This window comes from Oncorhynchus gorbuscha, unplaced genomic scaffold (assembly GCF_021184085.1).
Source record: "Oncorhynchus gorbuscha isolate QuinsamMale2020 ecotype Even-year unplaced genomic scaffold, OgorEven_v1.0 Un_scaffold_1244, whole genome shotgun sequence".
In the NCBI taxonomy this organism is placed as follows: Eukaryota; Metazoa; Chordata; class Actinopteri; order Salmoniformes; family Salmonidae; genus Oncorhynchus; species Oncorhynchus gorbuscha.
Genome location: NW_025746077.1, coordinates 45,142 through 66,457, shown reverse-complemented (window position 1 = coordinate 66,457; position 21,316 = coordinate 45,142). Strand labels below are relative to the sequence as shown.

Here is a 21,316-nt window from a genome sequence, read left to right as displayed (position 1 = left end):
ATGTAGCTAGCTGAGAAGAAATTGCTAAGATAAGACAAATCAAACCGTTGTGATATAATGAAATATAATGAAAAAGTTATACTACCCGTTGGAGCGACGTGCAGATGCGACCACTCGCTCCAACCGGAACCGGAAATGTACACCTGTATCACACCTGTATTATACCTGCATTACACCTGTATTATACCTGCATTACACCTGTATCACACCTGTATTACACCTGTATTACACCTGTATTACACCTGCATCACACCTGTATTATACGTGCATTATTTACATTTACATTTAAGTCCTTTAGCAGACGCTCTTATCCAGAGCGACTTACAAATTGGTGCATTCACCTTATGACATCCAGGACTAGAGGAAAGACAAATACTAATTATGTTCTCTCCAGACCCTGTTCTGATACACCTGTATTACACCTGTATTATGCCTGTATCACACCTGTATTACACCTGTATCACACCTGTATTATACCTGTATTATACCTGCATTACACCTGTATCACACCTGTATTATACCTGTATTATACCTGTATTATACCTGTATTATACCTGTATCACACCTGTATTACACCTGTATCACACCTGTATTATACCTGCATTACACCTGTATCACACCTGTATTATACCTGTATTATACCTGTATTACACCTGTATTACACCTGTATTATACCTGTATCACACCTGTATTATACCTGTATCACACCTGTATCACACCTGTATTATACCTGTATCACACCTGTATTATACCTGTATTACACCTGAGATCCTCTGGTGTTGCCTGCTGACTGACTAACAGACAGAGAGGATACATAGTGGACGAGCATCACCGTTTCCCTGTTTCTGGTGTCTGTGATGCTCTTTACTGAAGACATGTAGGACCCAGGTCCTCATGTTCCTTCAGAGAGGACATCTGAACGGAACCTCTTAATACCCAGACAGCGGTGGCTCTTGGCAGGGCAGCAGGGAGGGGGGGGGGGGCTGTGGTTTTAATTATAGCGAAGACAACTGGAGCGTTTTGTTGTTGCAGACTCAGGAAAAGTCCAGACACGAGGCGAGAGAAGCAGAATAAGTCGAGCCTGATTTTGAGAGCCCATGGGGGCGTACCAAATAGGCATGTTGGTGGGTTAGTGTTCCAGTCAGACATGTTGGTGGGTTAGTGTTCTAGTCAGACATGGTGGTGGGTTAGTGTTCTAGTCAGACAACATGGTGGTGGGTTAGTGTTCTAGTCAGACATGTTGGTGGGTTAGTGTTCTAGTCAGACATGGTGGTGGGTTAGTGTTCTAGTCAGACATGGTGGTGGGTTAGTGTTCTAGTCAGACATGGTGGTGGGTTAGTGTTCCAGTCAGACAACATGTTGGTGGGTTAGTGTTCTAGTCAGACATGGTGGTGGGTTAGTGTTCTAGTCAGACATGGTGGTGGGTTAGTGTTCTAGTCAGACATATTGGTGGGTTAGTGTTCTAGTCAGACATGGTGGTGGGTTAGTGTTCTAGTCAGACATGGTGGTGGGTTAGTGTTCTAGTCAGACATGGTGGTGGGTTAGTGTTCCAGTCAGACAACATGTTGGTGGGTTAGTGTTCTAGTCAGACATGTTGGTGGGTTAGTGTTCTAGTCAGACATGGTGGTGGGTTAGTGTTCTAGTCAGACATGGTGGTGGGTTAGTGTTCTAGTCAGACATGTTGGTGGGTTAGTGTTCTAGTCAGACATGGTGGTGGGTTAGTGTTCTAGTCAGACATGGTGGTGGGTTAGTGTTCTAGTCAGACATGGTGGTGGGTTAGTGTTCCAGTCAGACATGGTGGTGGGTTAGTGTTCCAGTCAGACAACATGTTGGTGGGTTAGTGTTCTAGTCAGACATGGTGGTGGGTTAGTGTTCTAGTCAGACATGGTGGTGGGTTAGTGTTCTAGTCAGACATGGTGGTGGGTTAGTGTTCCAGGCAGACATGTTGGTGGGTTAGTGTTCCAGGCAGACATGTTGGTGGGTTAGTGTTCCAGGCAGACATGTTGGTGGGTTAGTGTTCCAGGCAGACATGTTGGTGGGTTAGTGTTCCAGGCAGACATGTTGGTGGGTTAGTGTTCCAGACAGACATGTTGGTGGGTTAGTGTTCCAGTCAGACAACATGTTGGTGGGTTAGTGTTCTAGTCAGACATGTTGGTGGGTTAGTGTTCCAGACAGACATGTTGGTGGGTTAGTGTTCTAGTCAGACATGTTCGTGGGTTAGTGTTCCAGATAGACATGTTGGTGGGTTAGTGTTCCAGGCAGACAACATGGTGGTGGGTTAGTGTTCCAGACAGACATGTTGGTGGGTTAGTGTTCCAGACAGACATGTTGGTGGGTTAGTGTTCTAGTCAGACATGTTGGTGGGTTAGTGTTCCAGACAGACATGTTGGTGGGTTAGTGTTCTAGTCAGACATGGTGGTGGGTTAGTGTTCCAGACAGACATGTTGGTGGGTTAGTGTTCCAGTCAGACAACATGTTGGTGGGTTAGTGTTCCAGTCAGACAACATGTTGGTGGGTTAGTGTTCTAGTCAGACATGTTGGTGAGTTAGTGTTCCAGACAGACATGTTGGTGGGTTAGTGTTCTAGTCAGACATGTTGGTGGGTTAGTGTTCCAGACAGACATGTTGGTGGGTTAGTGTTCCAGGCAGACAACATGGTGGTGGGTTAGTGTTCCAGACAGACATGTTGGTGGGTTAGTGTTCCAGACAGACATGTTGGTGGGTTAGTGTTCCAGACAGACATGTTGGTGGGTTAGTGTTCTAGTCAGACATGTTGGTGGGTTAGTGTTCCAGACAGACATGTTGGTGGGTTAGTGTTCTAGTCAGACAACATGTTGGTGGGTTAGTGTTCCAGACAGACATGTTGGTGGGTTAGTGTTCCAGTCAGACAACATGTTGGTGGGTTAGTGTTCCAGACAGACATGTTGGTGGGTTAGTGTTCTAGTCAGACATGTTGGTGGGTTAGTGTTCCAGACAGACATGTTGGTGGGTTAGTGTTCCAGACAGACATGTTGGTGGGTTAGTGTTCCAGACAGACATGTTGGTGGGTTAGTGTTCCAGACAGACATGTTGGTGGGTTAGTGTTCTAGTCAGACATGTTGGTGGGTTAGTGTTCTAGTCAGACATGTTGGTGGGTTAGTGTTCTAGTCAGACATGTTGGTGGGTTAGTGTTCTAGTCAGACAACATGGTGGTGGGATAGTGTTCCAGACAGACATGTTGGTGGGTTAGTGTTCTAGTCAGACATGTTGGTGGGTTAGTGTTCCAGTCAGACATGTTGGTGGGTTAGTGTTCTAGTCAGACATGTTGGTGGGTTAGTGTTCCAGTCAGACATGTTGGTGGGTTAGTGTTCTAGTCAGACATGTTGGTGGGTTAGTGTTCCAGTCAGACATGTTGGTGGGTTAGTGTTCCAGTCAGACATGTTGGTGGGTTAGTGTTCCAGACAGACATGTTGGTGGGTTAGTGTTCTAGTCAGACAACATGTTGGTGGGTTAGTGTTCCAGTCAGACATGTTGGTGGGTTAGTGTTCCAGACAGACATGTTGGTGGGTTAGTGTTCTAGTCAGACATGTTGGTGGGTTAGTGTTCCAGTCAGACATGTTGGTGGGTTAGTGTTCCAGTCAGACATGGTGGTGGGTTAGTGTTCCAGACAGACATGTTGGTGGGTTAGTGTTCTAGTCAGACATGTTGGTGGGTTAGTGTTCCAGTCAGACATGTTGGTGGGTTAGTGTTCTAGTCAGACATGGTGGTGGGTTAGTGTTCCAGTCAGACATGTTGGTGGGTTAGTGTTCTAGTCAGACATGGTGGTGGGTTAGTGTTCCAGACAGACATGTTGGTGGGTTAGTGTTCTAGTCAGACATGTTGGTGGGTTAGTGTTCCAGTCAGACATGTTGGTGGGATAGTGTTCTAGTCAGACATGGTGGTGGGTTAGTGTTCCAGTCAGACATGTTGGTGGGTTAGTGTTCTAGTCAGACATGGTGGTGGGTTAGTGTTCCAGACAGACATGTTGGTGGGTTAGTGTTCTAGTCAGACATGTTGGTGGGTTAGTGTTCCAGTCAGACATGTTGGTGGGTTAGTGTTCCAGTCAGACATGTTGGTGGGTTAGTGTTCCAGTCAGACATGTTGGTGGGTTAGTGTTCAGTCAGACATGTTGGTGGGTTAGTGTTCCAGTCAGACATGGTGGTGGGTTCCAGACAGACATGTTGGTGGGTTAGTGTTCTAGTCAGACATGTTGGTGGGTTAGTGTTCCAGTCAGACATGTTGGTGGGATAGTGTTCTAGTCAGACATGGTGGTGGGTTAGTGTTCCAGACAGACATGTTGGTGGGTTAGTGTTCTAGTCAGACATGTTGGTGGGTTAGTGTTCTAGTCAGACATGTTGGTGGGTTAGTGTTCTAGTCAGACATGTTGGTGGGTTAGTGTTCCAGACAGACATGTTGGTGGGTTAGTGTTCCAGACAGACATGTTGGTGGGTTAGTGTTCTAGTCAGACATGTTGGTGGGTTAGTGTTCCAGACAGACAGACATGTTGGTGGGTTAGTGTTCTAGTCAGACATGGTGGTGGGTTAGTGTTCCAGTCAGACAACATGTTGGTGGGTTAGTGTTCCAGACAGACATGTTGGTGGGTTAGTGTTCCAGACAGACATGTTGGTGGGTTAGTGTTCTAGTCAGACATGTTGGTGGGTTAGTGTTCCAGTCAGACATGTTGGTGGGTTAGTGTTCCAGACAGACATGTTGGTGGGTTAGTGTTCCAGACAGACATGTTGGTGGGTTAGTGTTCTAGTCAGACATGTTGGTGGGTTAGTGTTCTAGTCAGACATGTTGGTGGGTTAGTGTTCCAGACATGTTGGTGGGTTACATGTTGGTGGGTTAGTGTTCCAGACAGACATGTTGGTGGGTTAGTGTTCCAGACAGACATGTTGGTGGGTTAGTGTTCTAGTCAGACATGTTGGTGGGTTAGTGTTCCAGACAGACATGTTGGTGGGTTAGTGTTCTAGTCAGACATGTTGGTGGGTTAGTGTTCCAGACAGACATGTTGGTGGGTTAGTGTTCTAGTCAGACATGTTGGTGGGTTAGTGTTCCAGACAGACATGTTGGTGGGTTAGTGTTCCAGGCAGACAACATGGTGGTGGGTTAGTGTTCCAGACAGACATGTTGGTGGGTTAGTGTTCCAGACAGACATGTTGGTGGGTTAGTGTTCTAGTCAGACATGTTGGTGGGTTAGTGTTCCAGACAGACATGTTGGTGGGTTAGTGTTCTAGTCAGACATGGTGGTGGGTTAGTGTTCCAGACAGACATGTTGGTGGGTTAGTGTTCCAGTCAGACATGTTGGTGGGTTAGTGTTCCAGTCAGACAACATGTTGGTGGGTTAGTGTTCTAGTCAGACATGTTGGTGAGTTAGTGTTCCAGACAGACATGTTGGTGGGTTAGTGTTCTAGTCAGACATGTTGGTGGGTTAGTGTTCCAGACAGACATGTTGGTGGGTTAGTGTTCCAGGCAGACAACATGGTGGTGGGTTAGTGTTCCAGACAGACATGTTGGTGGGTTAGTGTTCCAGACAGACATGTTGGTGGGTTAGTGTTCCAGACAGACATGTTGGTGGGTTAGTGTTCTAGTCAGACATGTTGGTGGGTTAGTGTTCCAGACAGACATGTTGGTGGGTTAGTGTTCTAGTCAGACAACATGTTGGTGGGTTAGTGTTCCAGACAGACATGTTGGTGGGTTAGTGTTCCAGTCAGACAACATGTTGGTGGGTTAGTGTTCCAGACAGACATGTTGGTGGGTTAGTGTTCTAGTCAGACATGTTGGTGGGTTAGTGTTCCAGACAGACATGTTGGTGGGTTAGTGTTCCAGACAGACATGTTGGTGGGTTAGTGTTCCAGACAGACATGTTGGTGGGTTAGTGTTCCAGACAGACATGTTGGTGGGTTAGTGTTCTAGTCAGACATGTTGGTGGGTTAGTGTTCTAGTCAGACATGTTGGTGGGTTAGTGTTCTAGTCAGACATGTTGGTGGGTTAGTGTTCTAGTCAGACAACATGGTGGTGGGATAGTGTTCCAGACAGACATGTTGGTGGGTTAGTGTTCTAGTCAGACATGTTGGTGGGTTAGTGTTCCAGTCAGACATGTTGGTGGGTTAGTGTTCTAGTCAGACATGTTGGTGGGTTAGTGTTCCAGTCAGACATGTTGGTGGGTTAGTGTTCCAGTCAGACATGTTGGTGGGTTAGTGTTCCAGACAGACATGTTGGTGGGTTAGTGTTCTAGTCAGACAACATGTTGGTGGGTTAGTGTTCCAGTCAGACATGTTGGTGGGTTAGTGTTCCAGACAGACATGTTGGTGGGTTAGTGTTCTAGTCAGACATGTTGGTGGGTTAGTGTTCCAGTCAGACATGTTGGTGGGTTAGTGTTCTAGTCAGACATGGTGGTGGGTTAGTGTTCCAGACAGACATGTTGGTGGGTTAGTGTTCTAGTCAGACATGTTGGTGGGTTAGTGTTCCAGTCAGACATGTTGGTGGGATAGTGTTCTAGTCAGACATGGTGGTGGGTTAGTGTTCCAGACAGACATGTTGGTGGGTTAGTGTTCCAGTCAGACATGTTGGTGGGTTAGTGTTCTAGTCAGACATGGTGGTGGGTTAGTGTTCCAGACAGACATGTTGGTGGGTTAGTGTTCTAGTCAGACATGTTGGTGGGTTAGTGTTCCAGTCAGACATGTTGGTGGGATAGTGTTCTAGTCAGACATGGTGGTGGGTTAGTGTTCCAGACAGACATGTTGGTGGGTTAGTGTTCTAGTCAGACATGTTGGTGGGTTAGTGTTCTAGTCAGACATGTTGGTGGGTTAGTGTTCTAGTCAGACATGTTGGTGGGTTAGTGTTCCAGACAGACATGTTGGTGGGTTAGTGTTCCAGACAGACATGTTGGTGGGTTAGTGTTCTAGTCAGACATGTTGGTGGGTTAGTGTTCCAGACAGACAGACATGTTGGTGGGTTAGTGTTCTAGTCAGACATGGTGGTGGGTTAGTGTTCCAGTCAGACAACATGTTGGTGGGTTAGTGTTCCAGACAGACATGTTGGTGGGTTAGTGTTCCAGACAGACATGTTGGTGGGTTAGTGTTCTAGTCAGACATGTTGGTGGGTTAGTGTTCCAGTCAGACATGTTGGTGGGTTAGTGTTCCAGACAGACATGTTGGTGGGTTAGTGTTCCAGACAGACATGTTGGTGGGTTAGTGTTCTAGTCAGACATGTTGGTGGGTTAGTGTTCTAGTCAGACATGTTGGTGGGTTAGTGTTCCAGACAGACATGTTGGTGGGTTAGTGTTCCAGACAGACATGTTGGTGGGTTAGTGTTCCAGACAGACATGTTGGTGGGTTAGTGTTCTAGTCAGACATGGTGGTGGGTTAGTGTTCCAGACAGACATGTTGGTGGGTTAGTGTTCTAGTCAGACATGTTGGTGGGTTAGTGTTCCAGTCAGACATGTTGGTGGGTTAGTGTTCCAGACAGACATGTTGGTGGGTTAGTGTTCCAGACAGACAACATGTTGGTGGGTTAGTGTTCCAGACAGACATGTTGGTGGGTTAGTGTTCTAGTCAGACATGTTGGTGGGTTAGTGTTCTAGTCAGACATGTAAAATAACCTGATGCAGCTGGTCTCTGGCCTGGCTGAGGTCATGAACAATTCATCCTCGGTGTTGGTGGGTCAGTCAATAACTTGTGTGTTTGTTTGTGTGTGTGTTATCCCTCCATTATACCTCCACTGTCACTCCACTATCCATCCATTATCCATCCACTATTAATCCATTATCCATTCACTATTAATCCATTATCCATCCACTATTAATCCATTCGTGCTCCTTGGGATGTTTAAAGCTTGGGAAATCTTTTTGTATCCAAATCCGGCTTTAAACGTCTTCACAACAGTATCTCGGACCTGCCTGGTGTGTTCCTTGTTCTTCATGATGCTCTCTGCGCTTTTAACGGACCTCTGAGACTATCACAGTGCAGGTGCATTTATACGGAGACTTGATTACACACAGGTGGATTGTATTTATCATCATTAGTCATTTAGGTCAACATTGGATCATTCAGAGATCCTCACTGAACTTCTGGAGAGAGTTTGCTGCATTGAAAGTAAAGGGGCTGAATAATATCCAATAAATGTCGTTCCACTTCATGATTGTGTCCCACTTGTTGTTGATTCTTCACAAACAAATACAGTTTTATATCTTTATGTTTGAAGCCTGAAATGTGGCAAAAGGTCGCAAAGTTCAAGGGGCCGAATACTTTCGCAAGGCACTGTATGTACTATAGTGTGGGCCAAGTGTATTGTTGGTAGATAGACTGCCTGTTGAGTCTAGTGAGTGATACACTGCTCCCTGTCCTCCCTGCAGTAGAAGGGTTGCTTCCCCAGTGGCCTTTCATTTCTCACAACAATTACTCCTCCAGCTGCTCTGTTTTCTCTAATTGAGGCTGGGACTGTCTATATAGGGAATAGGGTGCTATTTGGTCCTGATTTATAAGTAGGGCACTATATAGGGAATAGGGTGCTATTTGGGATGATAACATCTGTTCTGTAGAGAGAGAGAGAGATGGGGAGAGAGAGAGATGGGGAGAGAGAGAGAGAGAGAGAGAGAGAGAGAGAGAGAGAGAGAGAGAGAGAGAGAGAGAGAGAGAGAGAGAGAGAGAGAGAGAGAGAGAGAGAGAGAGAGAGAGAGAGAGAGAGAGAGAGAGAGAGAGGAGAGAGAGAGAGAGGGGGAGAGAGAGAGAGAGAGAGAGAGAGGGGGAGAGAGAGAGAGAGAGGGGGAGAGAGGGGGAGAGAGAGAGAGAGAGAGGGGGAGAGAGAGAGAGAGAGAGAGAGAGAGAGAGAGAGAGAGAGAGAGAGAGAGAGAGAGAGAGGGGGAGAGAGAGAGAGAGAGAGAGAGAGACAGAGACAGACAGAGACAGAGACGGGGAGAGAGCCAGAGGGAGAGAGAGAGAGAGAGAGAGACTGTTCGTATATAGAGCTGTGAGGGTGAACTCTGCTTTACCAGATGGCCTTTTCTCTCTCAATCGCTAGCCTCTCTTTCTCACACTCTCATACTTACGTCTCTCTCTTCATATTCTCTTATTCTCTCTCTCTATCGCTCGCCTCTCTCTTTCTCACACTCTCATACTCTCGTCTCTTTCTCACACTCTCATACTCTCGTCTCTTTCTTTGTCCTCATACCCTCGTCTCTCAATTCAATTTAAGGGTTTTATTGTGATGGGAAACATATGTTAACGTTGCCATAGCAAGTGAAGTAGATAATAAACACAAGTGAAATAAACAATAAAAATACTAATTAACAGTAAACATTACAGGCACAAAAATTCCAAGAGAATAAAGGCATTACAAATGTCATATTATGTCTATATACAGTGTTGTAACGATGTGCATAAGGGAACATAAATATGTTTGTTCTTCACTGGTTGTCCTTTTCTCGTGGCAACAGGTCACAAATCTTGCTGCTGTGATGTCACACTGTGGAATTTCACCCAGTAGATATGGGAGTTTATCAAAATTGGGTTTGTTTTTGAATTCTTTGTGGATCTGTGTAATCTGAGGGAAATATGTATCTCGATTATGGCCATACATTGGGCAGGAGGTTAGGAAGTGCAGCTCATTTTCCACCTCGTTTTGTGGGCAGTGAGCACATAGCATGTCTTCTCTTGATAGCCATGTCTGCCTACGGCGGCCTTTCTCAATAGCAAGGCTATGCTCACTGAGTCTGTACATAGTCAAGGATTTCCTTAAGTTTGGGTCAGTCACAGTGGTTCAGGTATTCTGCTGCTGTGTACTCTCTGTTTAGGGCCAAATAGTTGTTAAATGTGTCTTCCGTCTCAGTGGGGATTTCTGTCACCGTTGATATTTGAGCTTTCCAATTTTAAATAATTGTATAAAAACAAAATGTATTTTGTTGAGTTAGTTTGTTCTGTAACTACTTCATTATGATTTTGAACACGATTCAAGTCATCAGGCATACTGTTGAGTCATCAGGCGTACTGTTGAGTCATCAGGCGTACTGTTGAGTCATCAGGCATACTGTTGAGTCATCAGGCATACTCATTGCTGAATGTTGAGTCATCAGGCGTACTGTTGAGTCATCAGGCGTACTATTGAGTCATCAGGCATACTGTTGAGTCATCAAGTATACTCATAGCTGGATGTTGAGTCATCAAGCATACTTTTGAGTCATCAAGCATACTGTTGAGTCATCAAGCATACTCATAGCTGGATGTTGAGTCATCAAGCATACTTTTGAGTCATCAAGCATACTGTTGAGTCATCATGCATACTGTTGAGTCATCAAGCATACTCATAGCTGGATGTTGAGTCATCAAGCATACTTTTGAGTCATCAAGCATACTGTTGAGTCATCATGCATACTGTTGAGTCATCAAGCATACTGTTGAGTCATCAAGCATACTGTTGAGTCATCATGCATACTGTTGAGTCATCAGGCATACTGTTGATTCATCATGCATTCTCAAGGCTGGATGTTGTGTCTTCAGGCATACTCATGGTTGGATGTTGAGTCATCAAGTATTCTGTTGAGTCATCCATGGCTGAATGTTGAGTCATCAAGCATACTGCTGAGTCATCCATGGCTGAATGTTGAGTCATCAAGCATACTCACAGCTGGATGTTGTGTCATCAAGCGTACTGCTGAGTCATCAAGCATACTGCTGAGTCATCAAGCATACTGCTGAGTCATCAAGCATACTGCTGAGTCATCAAGCATACTGCTGAGTCATCAAGCATACTGTTTAGTCATCAAGCATACTGCTGAGTCATCAAGCATACTGTTTAGTCATCAAACATACTGCTGAGTCATCAAGCATACTCACAGCTGGATGTTGTGTCATCAAGCATACTGCTGAGTCATCAAGCATACTGCTGAGTCATCAAGCATACTGCTGAGTCATCAAGCATACTGTTTAGTCATCAAGCATACTGCTGAGTCATCAAGCATACTGTTTAGTCATCAAGCATACTGCTGAGTCATCAAGCATATTGTTGAGTCATCATGTATACTTACAGCTGGATGTTGAGTCATCAAGCATAGAGTTTAGTCATCAAGCATACTGTTGAGTCATCAAGCATACTGTTGAGTCATCAAGCATACTGTTGAGTCATCAAGCATACTGTTGAGTCATCAAGCTTACTGTTGAGTCATCAAGTATACTGTTGATTCAGTGTAGTTCAGCCTTCTGTCTGAAACCTTTGGGAGTGTAGTTGTGGTGTAGTGTAGTAGTAGTGTATTAGTGGTGTCGTGTAGTAGTGGTGTAGTGTATTCGTAGTGTAGTAGTGGTGTAGTAGTAGTGGTGTAGTGTAGTAGTGGTGTAGTGTATTCGTAGTGTAGTAGTGGTGTAGTAGTAGTGGTGTAGTAGTGGTGTAGTGTATTCGTAGTAGTGGTGTAGTGTAGTAGTGGTGTAGTGTATTAGTAGTGTATTAGTGGTGTCGTGTAGTAGTGGTGTAGTGTATTCGTAGTGTAGTAGTGGTGTCGTGTAGTAGTGGTGTAGTTGTGGTGTAGTGTATTTGTAGTAGTGGTGTAGTGTAGTAGTGGTGTAGTGTATTCGTAGTGTAGTAGTGGTGTAGTGTATTAGTAGTGTCGTATAGTAGTGGTGTAGTGTATTCGTAGTAGTAGTGTAGTAGTGGTGTAGTGTATTAGTAGTGTATTAGTGGTGTCGTGTAGTAGTGGTGTAGTGTATTCGTAGTGTAGTAGTGGTGTCGTGTAGTAGTGGTGTAGTGTAGTAGTGGTGTAGTGTATTCGTAGTGTAGTAGTGGTGTAGTGTATTAGTAGTAGTGGTGTAGTGTAGTAGTGGTGTAGTGTATTCATAGTGTAGTAGTGGTGTAGTGTATTAGTAGTGTATTAGTGGTGTCGTGTAGTAGTGGTGTAGTGTATTCATAGTGTAGTAGTGGTGTAGTGGTGGAGTAGTGTAGTAATGGTGTGGTGGTGTAGTGGTGTAGTGTTGTAGTGTAGTAGTGTAGTGGTGTAGTAGCGGTATAGTGTTGTAGTGGTGTAGTGATGTAGTGTAGTAGTGTAGTGTAGTGGTGTAGTAGCGGTATAGTGTTGTAGTGGTGTAGTGATGTAGTGTAGTAGTGTAGTGTAGTGGTGTAGTAGCGGTATAGTGTTGTAGTGGTGTAGTGTAGTAGTGTAGTGTAGCGGTATAGTGTTGCAGTGTAGTAGTGGTGTAGTGTTGTAGTGGTGTGGTGGTGTAGTGGTGTAGTGTAGTAGTGTAGTGTAGTAGTGTAGTGTAGCTGTATAGTGTTGCAGTGTAGTAGTGGTGTAGTGTTGTAGTGGTGTAGTGTTGTAGTGGTGTAGTGTAGTAGTGTAGTGTAGTAGTGTAGTGTAGCGGTATAGTGTTGCAGTGTAGTAGTGGTGTAGTGATGTAGTGGTGTAGTGTTGTAGTGGTGTAGTGTAGTAGTGTAGTGTGTTCATGTCTTCCATACTAACAGTGGGTTAGGGTCAGTGTAGTAGTGGTGTAGTGATGTCTTCCATACTAACAGTGGGTTAGGGTCAGTGTAGTAGTGGTGTAGTAGTGGTGTTCATGTCTTCCATACTAACAGTGGGTTAGGGTCAGTGTAGTAGTGGTGTAGTGATGTAGTGTCTCTGTCTCCTGTGTTTCAGGTTCAACTACAGATCTACTCACCATCTGACCATCAACGGCTTCTACGACTTCCTCAACTGGTTCGATGACAGGGCCTGGTACCCACTGGGCAGGATAGTGGGGGGCACGGTGAGTGGAATAACTCAACTGGTTCGATGACAGGGCCTGGTACCCACTGGGCAGGATAGTGGGGGCACGGTGAGTGGAATAACTCAACTGGTTCGATGACAGGGCCTGGTACCCACTGGGCAGGATAGTGGGGGCACGGTGAGTGGAATAACTCAACTGGTTCGATGACAGGGCCTGGTACCCACTGGGCAGGATAGTGGGGGCACGGTGAGTGGAATAACTCAACTGGTTCGATGACAGGGCCTGGTACCCACTGGGCAGGATAGTGGGGGGCACGGTGAGTGGAATAACTCAACTGGTTCGATGACAGGGCCTGGTACCCACTGGGCAGGATAGTGGGGGGCACGGTGAGTGGAATAACTCAACTGGTTCGATGACAGGGCCTGGTACCCACTGGGCAGGATAGTGGGGGGCACGGTGAGTGGAATAACTCAACTGGTTCGATGACAGGGCCTGGTACCCACTGGGCAGGATAGTGGGGGGCACGGTGAGTGGAATAACTCAAGTGTATTGTGATTGTGGGCCTTGTACCCACTATGCATTGTGAGTGGATGGATTAGGAGAGGAAAACAGCTCTCTGTTTCTCTGGCCTGGTTCCCACTGGGCACGGTGAGTGGTGGATTAGGAGAGGGAAATAGCTCTCTGTTTCTCTGGCCTGGTTCCCACTGGGCACGGAGAGTGGTGGATTAGGAGAGTGAAACAGCTCTCTGTTTCTCTGGCCTGGTTCCCACTGGGCACGGTGAGTGGTGGATTAGGAGAGGGAAATAGCTCTCTGTTTCTCTGGCCTGGTTCCCACTGGGCACGGTGAGTGGTGGATTAGGAGAGGGAAATAGCTCTCTGTTTCTCTGGCCTGGTTCCCACTGGGCACGGTGAGTGGTGGATTAGGAGAGGGAAATAGCTCTCTGTTTCTCTGGCCTGGTTCCCACTGGGCACGGTGAGTGGATGGATTAGGAGAGGAAAACAGCTCTCTGTTTCTCTGGCCTGGTTCCCACTGGGCACGGTGAGTGGATGGATTAGGAGAGGAAAATAGCTCTCTGTTTCTCTGGCCTGGTTCCCACTGGGCACGGTGAGTGGTGGATTAGGAGAGGGAAATAGCTCTCTGTTTCTCTGGCCTGGTTCCCACTGGGCACGGTGAGTGGTGGATTAGGAGAGGGAAATAGCTCTCTGTTTCTCTGGCCTGGTTCCCACTGGGCACGGTGAGTGGTGGATTAGGAGAGGAAAATAGCTCTCTGTTTCTCTGGCCTGGTTCCCACTGGGCACGGTGAGTGGATGGATTAGGAGAGGAAAATAGCTCTCTGTCTCTCTCTCTCTCTCTCTCTCTCTCTCTCTCTCTCTCTCTCTCTCTCTCTCTCTCTCTCTCTCTCTCTCTCTCTCTCTCTCCAGGTTTACCCAGGTCTGATGGTAACAGCTAGTCTTTCTCTCTCCAGGTTTACCCAGGTCTGGTGGTAACAGCTGGTCTCTCTCTCTCTCTCCAGGTTTACCCAGGTCTGGTGGTAACAGCTGGTCTCTCTCCAGGTTTACCCAGGTCTGATGGTAACAGCTGGTCTCTCTCTCTCTCTCTCTCTCCAGGTTTACCCAGGTCTGGTGGTAACAGCTGGTCTCTCTCTCTCCAGGTTTACCCAGGTCTGGTGGTAACAGCTGGTCTCTCTCTCTCCAGGTTTACCCAGGTCTGGTGGTAACAGCTGGTCTCTCTCTCTCCAGGTTTACCCAGGTCTGGTGGTAACAGCTGGTCTCTCTCTCTCCAGGTTTAACCAGGTCTGGTGGTAACAGCTGGTCTCTCTCTCTCTCTCTCTCTCTCCAGGTTTACCCAGGTCTGATGGTAACAGCTGGTCTCTCTCTCCAGGTTTGCCCAGGTCTGATGGTAACAGCTGGTCTCTCTCTCCAGGTTTACCCAGGTCTGGTGGTAACAGCTGGTCTCTCTCTCTCCAGGTTTACCCAGGTCTGATGGTAACAGCTGGTCTCTCTCTCCAGGTTTACCCAGGTCTGATGGTAACAGCTGGTCTCTCTCTCTCTCTCTCTCTCTCTCTCTCTCTCTCTCTCTCCAGGTTTACCCAGGTCTGATGGTAACAGCTGGTCTCTCTCTCTCTCTCTCTCCAGGTTTACCCAGGTCTGATGGTAACAGCTGGTCTCTCTCTCTCCAGGTTTACCCAGGTCTGATGGTAACAGCTGGTCTCTCTCTCTCCAGGTTTACCCGGGTCTGATGGTAACAGCTGGTCTCTCTCTCCAGGTTTACCCAGGTCTGATGGTAACAGCTGGTCTCTCTCCAGGTTTACCCAGGTCTGATGGTAACAGCTGGTCTCTCTCTCTCTCTCTCCAGGTTTACCCAGGTCTGATGGTAACAGCTGGTCTCATCCACTATGTTCTAAACCTGCTCCACATCACGGTGCACATCAGAGACGTGTGTGTGTTCCTGGCGCCCGTCTTCAGCGGCCTCACGTCCATCTCCACCTTCCTGCTGACCCGCGAGCTCTGGAACCAGGGGGCAGGGCTTCTGGCGGCGTGCTTCATCGCTATTGTCCCCGGTTACATCTCCCGCTCCGTGGCGGGCTCCTTCGACAATGAGGGCATCGCCATCTTTGCCCTCCAGTTTACATATTATCTATGGGTTAGTAGACACACCCTCCAGTTGACATATTATCTATGGGTTAGTAGAGACACACCCTCCAGTTGACATATTATCTATGGGTTAGTAGAGACACACCCTTAAATGTACATATTATCTATGGGTTAGTAGAGACACACCCTTAAATGTACATATTATCTATGGGTTAGTAGAGACACACCCTTAAATTTACATATTATCTATGGGTTAGTAGAGACACACCCTCCAGTTTACCTACTATCTATGGGTTAGTAGAGACACACCCTCCAGTTTACCTACTATCTATGGGTTAGTAGACACACCCTCCAGTTGACATATTATCTATGGGTTAGTAGAGACACACCCTCCAGTTGACATATTATCTATGGGTTAGTAGAGACACACCCTCCAGTTGACATATTATCTATGGGTTAGTAGAGACACACCCTCCAGTTGACATATTATCTATGGGTTAGTAGAGACACACCCTCCAGTTGACATATTATCTATGGGTTAGTAGAGACACACCCTCCAGTTGACATATTATCTATGGGTTAGTAGAGACACACCCTCCAGTTGACATATTATCTATGGGTTAGTAGAGACACACCCTCCAGTTACATATTATCTATGGGTTAGTAGAGACACACCCTCCAGTTGACATATTATCTATGGGTTAGTAGAGACACACCCTCCAGTTGACATATTATCTATGGGTTAGTAGAGACACACCTCCAGTTTACATATTATCTATGGGTTAGTAGAGACACACCCTCCAGTTGACATATTATCTATGGGTTAGTAGAGACACACCTCCAGGTGACATATTATCTATGGGTTAGTAGAGACACACCCTCCAGGTGACATATTATCTATGGGTTAGTAGAGACACACCCTCCAGCATATTATCTATGGGTTAGTAGAGACAACAGAACACATTATCTATGGGTTAGTAGAGACACACCCTCCTTCCCAAGAAAATTGGAACACATCTTGGGTTAGTAATATCAAAAGTCCTGGGGGAAATAGTATATACAGTGGGTTAGTAGAGCCACCCTCCAGTGTGCAAGTTCTCCACACCCTCCAGTAAAATCTATGGGAGGGGCCTCCAGTAATTTATCATCATAGGTCCACCCTCAACTATGACAGATTATCAATGAGAAGAAAAAATCCAGAAAATCATCTATTGTAGAATTTTTCCAGAATTTATTTACAATCTATGGGTTAGTAGAGACACACCCTCCAGTGAATTTATATTATTATGGGTTAGTAGATTAACACCCTCCAGAGTTAATAATAAAAAAATAAAGTTTGGCTCCAATACATATGTTAGTGTGTGTTGACATATTATCTATGGGTTAGTGAGACACACCCTCCAGTGTGACATATTATCTATGGGTTAGTAGAGACACACCCTGTGTATTATCTGTGTGTGTGTGAGACACACCCTCCAGTGGACATATTATCTATGGGTTAGTATCTCCAGGTGACATATTATCTATGGGTTAGTAGAGACACACCCTCCAGTGGACATATTATCTATGGGTTAGTGACACACCCTCCATGGACATATATCTATGGGTTAGTAGAGACACACCCTCCAGTGGACATATTATCTATGGGTTAGTAGAGACACACCCTCCAGTTGACATATTATCTATGTTAGTAGAGACACACCCTGTGTATGTGGGTGTAGATATGTCAGGGTTAGTGTGACACACCCTGTGTATGTATCTATGTGTGTGTGTGTGTTATGTGTGTGTGTGTGACACACCCTGTGTGTATTATCTGTGTGTTGTGTGTCCAGTGTGTATTGTGTGTGTGTGTGTGTGACACACCCTGTGGTTGACATATGTATGATGGGTGTAGTGTGTGGACATATTATCCTGTGTGTGTGTGTGACATATATCTATGGGTTAGTGTGTGTATTATCTATGGGTGTAGAGACACACCCTCCAGTGTGACATATTATGATGGGTTAGTGAGACACACCCTGTGGACATATTATCTGTGGGTTAGTGAGACACCCTCCAGTGTGTATTATCTATGGTATTAGTAGTGTGTGTGTATATTATCTATGGGTGTGAGACACCCTGGTGACATATTATGTGTGTTAGTAGAGATGTGCAACAGAACACACTGTGTGTTTTCTAAAGGCTGTTTTGAAAATGGCAATGTAATATACAGTGGGGGAAAAAAAGTATTTAGTCAGCCATCTCCTTCTCCCCTTAACACAGAGAGAGGCCTGTAAACAAACAAACATCAAATATGGCCGAAAAAAATCCAGAAAATCCAGCTTTTTAATCATTAATTTACAAATTATGGTGTTAATTTAATTAATGAATGAGTTAATTAATAGATTAAAAAATAAAGTTTGGCTCCATACATCACTCTTCCTGTTGTGACTTTATCTCATCTGTTTTAATGTCACTGGCTGTGGGTCATTTAATTCTCCTCTGTCTGTGTGTGTGTGCTGTGTGTGTGTGTGTCATTTAATTCTCTCTGTCCAATCCTAGGTTGTATGAGTCAGACTGTGTTGTGTGTGTGTGTGTGTGTGTGTGTTAGCCTAATAACACAAGCGTGTGTGCACAACACATCGTGCACGCACGCGTGCGTGCACGCAGCCTAAGATGTCTGGTTCTGTGAGCTACAGATCTCTAGTTTGAATTGAGCTAATGCTGTGTAGTGTGCGTGTCTAGCAGGTCGTTAAGTGCGTGCCATGAATAATTTACTGTCCCTGTTCAATGTGTGCAGCTGCTCTATGTCTCTGTGCAGCTGCTCTATGTCTCTACTGTGTGTGTGCAGCTGCTCTGTGTCTCTACTGTTCAATGTGTGCATGTGTGTGTATGCAGCTGTTCTATGTCTCTACTGTGTGATGATGCAGCTGTGTCTATGTCTGTGTGTGTGTATATATATGTGTGTGTGTGTATATATATGTGGGTGTGCATGTGTGATGTGGTGTGTGCTGCTGTGTGTGTATGATGTGGTGTGTGTTTGTATATATATGTGTGTGTGTATGTCTGTACTGTATATATATGCAGCTGCGTGTGTGATGTCTGTGTGTGTATGATGTGTTCAATGTGTGTAGCTGCTTTGAACTGCTGAATCCCCAGCCATCTCCTTCTTGTTAACACAGATAAACAGCAAACATCAAATATGTCTCTACCAGCTCTCTCATCATTAATCCCAGCTGTACCTATCTATGTTGTAACCGTGGCAACATACCCAGATACATCACTCTTCCTGTTGTTGACTTTATCTCATCTGTTTTAATGCCTCACTGGCTTTTGTGGGTCATTTAATTCTCCTCTGTCCAATATGCAGGTTGTAAGTCAGACTTGTTTAAGTCAAGCCTTATAAACTCTCTGTTAGCCTAATAACACAAGCGCACACACACAACACATCGTACCGCACGCACGCATGCACGCAGCCTAAGATGTCTGGTTCTGTGAGCTACAGATCTCTAGTTTGAATTGAGCTAATGCTGTGTAGTGTTCAATCTGCAGCTCGTTAAGGAAAAACCATGAATAATTTACTGTCCCTGTTCAATATGCAGCTGCTCTATGTCTCTACTGTTCAATATGCAGCTGCTCTATGTCTCTACTGTTCAATATGCAGCTGCTCTATGTCTCTACTGTTCAATATGCAGCTGCTCTATGTCTCTACTGTTCAATATGCAGCTGTTCTATGTCTCTACTGTTCAATATGCAGCTGCTCTATGTCTCCACTGTTCAATATGCAGCTGCTCCATGTCTCTACTGTTCAATATGCAGCTGCTCTATGTCTCTACTGTTCAATATGCAGCTGCTCTATGTCTCTACTGTCCCTGTTCAATATGCAGCTGCTCTATGTCTCTACTGTTCAATATGCAGCTGCTCCATGTCTCTACTGTTCAATATGCAGCTGCTCCATGTCTCTACTGTTCAATATGCAGCTGCTCTATGTCTCTACTGTTCAATATGCAGCTGTTCTATGTCTCTACTGTTCCAGTTCAATATGCAGCTGCTCTATGTCTCTACTGTCCCTGTTCAATATGCAGCTGCTCCATGTCTCTACTGTTCAATATGCAGCTGCTCTATGTCTCTACTGTTCAATATGCAGCTGTTCTATGTCTCTACTGTTCCAGTTCAATATGCAGCTGCTCTATGTCTCTACTGTCCCTGTTCAATATGCAGCTGCTCTATGTCTCTACTGTTCAATATGCAGCTGTTCTATGTCTCTACTGTTCAATATGCAGCTGTTCTATGTCTCTACTGTTCAATATGCAGCTGCTCCATGTCTCTACTGTTCAATATACAGCTGCTCTATGTCTCTACTGTTCAATATGCAGCTGTTCTATGTCTCTACTGTTCAATATGCAGCTGCTCTATGTCTCTACTGTTCAATATGAAGCTGCTCTATGTCTCTACTGTTCAATATGCAGCTGTTCTATGTCTCTACTGTTCAATATGCAGCTGCTCTATGTCTCTACTGTTCAATATGCAGCTGCTCTATGTCTCTACTGTTCAATATGCAGCTGCTCTATGTCTCTACTGTTCAATATGCAGCTGCTCTATGTCTCTACTGTTCAATATGCAGCTGCTCTATGTCTCTACTGTCCCTGTTCAATATGCAGCTGCTCTATGTTCATATGCTGCTCTATGTCCCTGTTCAATATGCAGATGCTCTATGTCTCTACTGTTCAATATGCAGCTGCTCTATGTCTCTACTGTTCAATATGCAGCTGCTCTATGTCTCTACTGTTCAATATGCAGCTGCTCTATGTCTCTACTGTTCAATATGCAGCTGCTCTATGTCTCTATGCTGTCTATGTCTCTACTGTTCAATATGCAGCTGCTCTATGTCTCTACTGTTCAATATGCAGCTCTATGTCTCTACTGTTCAATATGCAGCTGCTCTATGTCTCTACTGTTCAATATGCAGCTGCTCTATGTCTCTACTGTTCAATATGCAGCTGCTCTATGTATCTACTGTCCCTGTTCAATATGCAGCTGCTCTATGTCTCTACTGTTCAATATGCAGCTGTTCTATGTCTCTACTGTTCAATATGCAGCTGCTCTATGTCTCTACTGTTCAATCATGCAGCTGCTCTATGTCTCTACTGTTCAATATGCAGCTGTCTCCATGTCTCTACTGTTCAATATGCAGCTGCTCTATGTCTCTACTGTCCCTGCTCATGTCTCTACTGTTCTGCTGTTCTATGCAGCTGCTCTATGTCTCTACTGTCCCTGTTCAATATGCAGCTGCTCTATGTCTCTACTGTTCAATATGCAGCTGCTCTATGTCTCTACTGTTCAATATGCAGCTGCTCTATGTCTCTACTGTTCAATATGCAGATGCTCTATGTCTCTACTGTTCAATATACAGCTGCTCTATGTCTCTACTGTTCAATATGCAGCTGCTCTATGTCTCTACTGTTCAATATGCAGCTGCTCTATGTCTCTACTGTTCAATATGCAGATGCTCTATGTCTCTTTTTTAAGCCTTATTTCTGTCGGAGGGTAAAACATTTAGTTTTTCACCGTGTGCATCTAAAATGGTTCCCTATTCCCTATATGAGTTCACTCCTTTGAGACGGGGGGCCACAGGGCTCTGGTTAGATGAGGTACACTACAGGGATAGGGTGCTATTTGGGATATTTTACTGCAGCTTTCTCTGGCACCGTATTACTGTCCAGTGTATTGGGATGTTTCAATGCAGTGTTTGAATGACAGCAACAATATGAACCGTTTCCTCTCCGTCTGACAGGTGAAATCAGTGAAGACTGGGTCAGTGTTCTGGGCCATAGGCTGCTGCCTCTCATACTTCTACATGGTGAGTGGACACACACACACACACACACACACACACACACACACACACACACACACACACACACACACACACACACACACACACACACACACACACACACACACACACACACACACACACATATACACACACACACACACACACACACACACACACACACACACACACACACACACACA

General features: G+C 45.4%; 1 protein-coding gene across 1 annotated transcript in view; it reads left to right on the top strand.

Moving 5' to 3' along the window:
- The window catches only part of LOC124021891 (dolichyl-diphosphooligosaccharide--protein glycosyltransferase subunit STT3B-like), a gene marked incomplete at its 3' end in the record, with an annotated part of 62,025 nt that overhangs the window by 6,780 nt on the left and 33,929 nt on the right, over positions 1 to 21,316 (top strand). Inside the window, exons 2-4 of the mRNA XM_046337027.1 lie at positions 12,634 to 12,742; positions 15,060 to 15,347; positions 21,072 to 21,137. Of these exons, the coding sequence (XP_046192983.1) occupies positions 12,634 to 12,742; positions 15,060 to 15,347; positions 21,072 to 21,137 (463 nt within the window). The remainder of the gene's footprint in view (positions 1 to 12,633; positions 12,743 to 15,059; positions 15,348 to 21,071; positions 21,138 to 21,316) is intronic.